At 44.9% G+C, this 6,172-nt stretch overlaps 1 protein-coding gene across 1 annotated transcript; it reads left to right on the forward strand.

Moving 5' to 3' along the window:
- The first annotated feature begins 1,256 nt into the window (after positions 1 to 1,256).
- LOC136553260 (cyclin-A1-2-like) lies at positions 1,257 to 5,096 on the forward strand. Its single transcript, XM_066544642.1, has 11 exons — positions 1,257 to 1,549; positions 2,381 to 2,789; positions 2,886 to 3,019; positions 3,380 to 3,472; positions 3,558 to 3,691; positions 3,794 to 3,869; positions 3,982 to 4,058; positions 4,143 to 4,176; positions 4,271 to 4,420; positions 4,525 to 4,659; positions 4,743 to 5,096. The coding sequence occupies exons 1-11, from the start codon at positions 1,355 to 1,357 to the stop codon at positions 4,812 to 4,814; spliced, it is 1,509 nt and encodes a 502-aa protein (XP_066400739.1). The 5' UTR covers positions 1,257 to 1,354; the 3' UTR covers positions 4,815 to 5,096.
- The last annotated feature ends 1,076 nt before the right edge of the window (positions 5,097 to 6,172 follow it).

The following is a 6,172-nucleotide window of genomic DNA, read 5'->3' on the forward strand; positions in this document are numbered from 1 at the left end:
GTGGGCCCATATAGTGTAGCTTTACACAACGTTCACATACGCGGCCCAGAGCCCAGATGGCTTCGCGTTTCAAATCGATCGGGGCCTGCGTTTCCCTCCCTCCCTCCCGTCCCTGCGTTGTCCGCAGCACTGCACGCAGGAGGAGCCGCCGCTAACGGAAGCAAGGCAGCCGTTGCTCTATGACCATTTACATAGGCGTCTAATTTGAGAAGCTCATCAGCCTGTTCGGTTGGCTGATTCATTTCGTTGCTGGTTCGTGAAGAAGTACTGCTGGCTGGTTTGTGTGAGAGAAAAATACTGTTCCGGCTGCAATTTTATGATCGTTTACGACAAGCCACAGCCAAACGAACAGGCTGTATAAAATTGTTTGCTTAGCCAGGTAATACCTCTCAGGTTTCAATCAAACATGTCATATATATTAGTATCATAAAAAGGAGCCATAAAACATAAAACCACCATGCACGTGGATTAGAAAAATAATACGAAATGTCGTTCTCGTTCAAGAGGGCAACAGTCCCTGCCTACAAGGACTCTTGAGCCTAGTCATTCAGAACAAACTTCTCAGGCTGTGATGACCAAGTAAAGTGAAGTCCCAAAATCTATGGTTCATTTCCCATGTTGCCATTTTTTCTTCCTCAAATGCGTTCACCTTATCTAAGATCTTCTCGTAGTGAGACGAAAAGAAACTAGCTTAATCGGTAGAGATGGCTGTACCTATTTAGACTGTGGCTATTTTACTTGTTATAGTTGCTCTAGCTACTCTGTATTAGCGAATGTTGTAGTTGTAACCGTCTTTTATCGATGAGGCCGATCTAGGCCTTGTTTAGATCCAGCGCGTAAAGTTTTAGGATGTCACATCGATGTTACATGGGATGTCGGGGTGTTCGGATACTAATAAAAAACTAAATTACAGAATCCGTCACTAAACAAGGACTTAGGACCAGAGCACGATCGTGTACTGAAATGAAATGAAAAAAAAATAAGATAGGCAACGGCGCTAGAAAGTGCCGACGTCAACCGCAAAGACACCTGGTCGTTTGAATTTCAAAACCAACCGCTCCAAGACGGTGTAGGGTTTGGATCAACTGCCTGCCGCTCTCAACGGCCTAATCACCCTGGCACAAACGGTAAACGATTCGAAAGTTTAGGGGTCTTTTCCTAAAAAATCCACTCCCTTGCCCCTCTTCTTCCGTTCCGTCTCCTCCGCCTGCCCGTCTTCTTCTTCTGCTCTGCTCATCCGGTCGGGACCCAAGCCATCCGCTCCGCTCCCCCCCCATAGGCCCCGACCATACCGCGGCCCGAGGACTAGGGGGATCCGTCCGGTTCGGCCAGGGGGGAAGGACCTCTTCCGACGATGTCGACCCACGCCTCCTCCCGCCGCTCCTCCTCGTCCTCGTCCGCGGCCGCCAAGCGCCCCGCGATGGCGGCGGGGCCCGCCGCCGCGCAGGCCAAGAAGCGCGCCGCGCTTGGCAACATCACCAACGTCGTCGCCGCTCCGGTGGGGAGGGCCGCCGCCGTTGGGAAGGTCGCGCCACCGGCCACCGCCGCGGTACGTGCGGCTCTCTCTGCCCGTCAGGGATCGTTTGTTGCGCGGTTGGCGGGCCTTTCTTTTTCATGCGCAACACAAGTCATTGTGCCTTTCTTTTCCCGGACCCAGGTGTTCTTGGCGTGGGCTGGGCGGGCTCAAAGGTTTCACTTTACTACTAGTACCTTTTTTTTTCTTCTTCCGGTTTTCACCTCAATAGTTTCGAATCCTCGTAGGCGTGGCTCTTCTTGGTCCTTGAGTTCGACTAACTTGAGAGATGAATCGAGGGCATTTCCCGGTTTCTCCTTCTGCAGGTTCCGGAGATCTTTTGTTTCTTTTGCCACTCGCCACTGCTCATTTCATCCCCTTCTTGATACACAGGTTTCCTTTCTTGGATACTCGAATGAGGCGTGATGCGTGTCCTGGCTGTATTTGGACACCACCTATTCCACATTCCCTGAATGCTACAGATTTTGTGATATCGTACTGTTTGTTACTCGCAATCAGTCTTTGCAACTTTAACACAGCTCTTTCAAAAAAGGAATCCTGAAACATCTCTTCCTCTTGGTGCTTTAAAGCCTACTATACATGCTTGAAACACACTCCATGGGGTTGTTACTAGTTACTTTTTATTCGTTGAATTGAAATCTTGGATTCTGCTCATCATGCTCAAAAATACAGACCTCCGTACAAAAGAAAGACCCTTGGTTTTTGGAACGTGGCAATCTTTTGTCTTTGTTTGCTTTGGAATCTTCTCTGAGCAATATGATATTATGTGTATGTATGTACCTGATTAGTGGAGCCCCCAAACAGAGGTTTGAAATAATTTGTCCCTTTTGTTCAAATCTCATGCAGAAATCGAAGTCAGCTACCTCGGCTGCACCCTTAAAGAAGCCATCTTTGGCAAATGTTCGCAATGTGAGCTCCATTCGGGGTTCTGCTGTGAAGTCGGCTTCCATCAAGCCAGCTCCACCAGTATCACGCCTTGGCAGCAGCACAAGGCAGAAGCATAATGTTCCTCTTCCTAAGGTGCCGACCACTGTCCATGTGCCAAGTCGTGCTCCTGCCTTGGTACCCTGCAGCAGTTTCGTGTCTCCTGGACGTTCAGGAGATTCAGTTTCTATTGACGAGACGATGTCGACTTGCGACTCCATGAAAAGCCCGGACTTCGAGTACATAGACAATGGGGATTCCTCGATGCTGGCTTCGTTGCAGCGACGGGCGGATGAACATTTGCTTATATCAGAAGATAGAGATGTTGAAGGTCTGCTGAGATTCATATTAAGATCTCCATTTTTAAGTGTATTTTGTCGAAAAAAAATTGTTGATTCAGTCGCGTGTGGTCTACTTTCCTTTTCAGAAAATAAATGGAAGAAAAATGCACCTGCCCCAATGGAAATTGACCGCGTCTGTGATGTTGACAACGACTTGTTGGATCCACAGTTGTGCGCTACTCTGGCTTCTGACATCTACATGCATCTGCGAGAGGCTGAGGTGACACATTCTTTCCTCAACCCTGGTGCCAAAATGGTTTCCCCTCAAGCACTGAACATAAGGAATTTTGGGTTGACTGCAAAATCTCTGCATTGATGCCACTAAATAAGCTAGGCCGTAGTAATATTTACTTCAAGTGTGTTTGGTCATTTTATAATTGCAGTTTACCAATGTGGGAACACTTTCTGATTTTTTATGTGAAGTTTCATTGTTGGTGCATTAATGAAGCTCGATTTGAGCGAAAGAATATCTAATTCTGTTCTGAGGAAAATTTGGGCTACGCTTGATCTGACGTTAAAGAGTCCTAGAAAACTCTGATTCTTCTTTGATTTTTACTAATAGTGCTTTACTTTCTGGCAGACAAAGAAAAGACCATCAACTGATTTCATGGAAACGATTCAAAAAGATGTCAACCCAAGCATGAGGGCAATTTTGATAGACTGGCTCGTGGAAGTAAGCCTTTTCTTCTAAACATAAGAAAAGCCTAAAGAAAAATCTTGTCAACTTTCCGTGGTATTCATGATTTTTCCTCGTGCAGGTTGCTGAAGAATACCGTCTCGTTCCTGATACTTTGTACCTGACAGTTAACTACATCGACCGTTATCTTTCTGGCAACGAAATCAACCGCCAAAGGCTGCAATTACTTGGTGTTGCTTGCATGCTTATAGCTGCGTAAGATTCTGTTACTCATTCCCTTTACTTCTTTCAGTTGTCCTCGGTTATCATTAGGCTGTTGGCATACTGACTTTGACGTGTTGGAAACTTCAAATTCAGAAAATACGAGGAGATATGTGCACCCCAAGTAGAAGAATTCTGCTACATAACAGACAATACATACTTCAGAGATGAGGTTTGTGATAGTCCTTTGTTTGTTCCCGATCATTCTTTAAAGAAAAATACAGTAGATCATATCTGATAGTCCTTTGTTTGTCATCGTCACTGAATGACTTGTACGTTTAAAGGTTCTAGAAATGGAAGCTTCGGTGCTGAATTACTTGAAGTTTGAAATGACAGCACCTACAGCAAAGTGCTTTTTGAGGTGCTTCCTGTTCTATTTCATTTTAGTAAAATTAATTATACCGATCTAACTTGACACTAACTCTTTTCTTTTTGTTTACAATAGGAGATTTGCTCGTTCTGCACAAGCGTGTGATGAGGTACTGCCACATAGCCAGCTAATGGTTACTAGAAGGAATTCCTTAATAAGTTACATATATGACATGAGTTCACTGATAATTTCTCTTTGTACAGGATCCTGCTTTGCATCTCGAGTTCCTCGCCAATTACATCGCTGAGCTATCGCTGCTGGAGTACAATCTACTCTTGTACCCTCCATCACTAATAGCTGCCTCAGCTATTTTCTTGGCGAGATTTATACTCCAGCCAACAAAGTATCCTTGGGTAGGTGGCATCATCATGTTGCTGTTTCATACATATCTTTGCAGCAGTTGCCTAAGGAAATGTCTTAGGAGCTAACTTACACATCCCATTGCAACTGGAAGCAGAACTCCACACTTGCTCATTACACGCAGTACAAGCCGTCGGAATTGAGCGACTGTGTTAAGGCATTGCATCGCCTTTTCAGCGTTGGTCCTGGGAGCAACCTTCCAGCAATCAGAGAAAAGTACAGTCAACATAAGGTAACTGGACCTGGTCCTGAATTTCTTCAGTTAACAACTGTACTGTTAGTGCTAATGCCATCCTCTCCCTTTCATTTCCTCAGTACAAATTTGTTGCAAAGAAGCAGTGTCCGCCACAAATCCCTACCGAATTCTTCAGGGATGCGACATGCTAGACTAGAAGGCCCAGCGGTAGTTCCAGTTGCTTACTGAATTCTTCCTGATGTGGCTCAAATGCCCAGTGTAGCACCTGCACACCTGTGCAGGTGGTTAGTTGATGCAGGATGTGCTGATGATCCCTGTTTGTGGTCATGTTAGGGCATTCGTGTGTGTTTTTTCTCTCTCCTGCTTCTTGCTGTAATCTTCCTGTATCTAGACCAATGTCTGCAGGCGCATGTAAATCGGAGTTGTGTAGTAGAGCATAACATCTCGTTTGTAATGCCATAATATTGACTGACTTGAAGCATGGCTACCAAGCATGTTGGATGATGTATACTCCTACGTCAGATTCATTGCTCTGTCCCTGGTAGTCTGACAGTAAGAGCACCGGAATTTAGGGGGTGTTTGAATCCTGTGACTAAAATTTAGGAGGTGTCACGTGAGGATGTCGCATGGGGTGTTCGGATACTAATAAAAAAATAAATTACAGAATCTGTCAGTACTCTACGAGACGAATTTATTAAGCCTAATTAATCCATCATTAGCATATGTTTACTATAGCACCACATTGTCAAATCACAGACTAATTAGGCTTAAAAGATTCGTCTCACAAATTAGTCACAAACTATGTAATTAGTTTCGCAATTAGTCTATATTTAATACTCCATACACGTGTCCAAACATCCGATGGGACAACGACTAGGAGGAGGAACCAAACACCCCCTTAGTAGTGCTCATTCTGAATAATCCATTGTTCTGTCCCTTGTCCTTGAAGAATTCTACAAACTGACGCAGGGTTGAAGTTGCATCTTCCATTTGCTTAAGCAAATTTGCCTTAAGATACTCCTACGTGTTTCTTTGGAGGGGAAGAAATGAACGAGATTAGAAACAACTGACAGGAAGAGAAGAGAAGAGAAGAATAAAAAATAAATTTGAGCTAAGTCGTGCGCGTTCTAACCAGCTAAATCGCAATGACGTTGTTGCATGTTCCTCGGAACAATTATACTTGTTTCATTTCAAACGCCAAGATCTATAGGGTAATAGCTCGGTGCCAAGATCTACGGCACCAAGGCCTTGTCCACGTCGGTGCCAGGTCACCGCCACGTCCGATGCCTCGCCAAGACCTCGGCGCCATTGGTCATGGCGCCGAGACGTGTTTCCTCGGCGCCAAAAGCCATGGCGCCGAGGTCAGGGTCCATAAACGAAAATCAAACCACCAGAAGTCTATTTGTGAATATTTTTTTTTAAATGGCTGAAAAATAAAAAATTCGGCCTAATGGCTAACTCATTGAATGAAAGTATGACCAGCACCATTTCATTCATATTCTTGTGTCCTAGTTATAGAGCTTATGATCATGAGAATCTAACAGGATGT

This window comes from Miscanthus floridulus, chromosome 5, assembly GCF_019320115.1.
Source record: "Miscanthus floridulus cultivar M001 chromosome 5, ASM1932011v1, whole genome shotgun sequence".
Taxonomy (NCBI): domain Eukaryota; kingdom Viridiplantae; phylum Streptophyta; class Magnoliopsida; order Poales; family Poaceae; genus Miscanthus; species Miscanthus floridulus.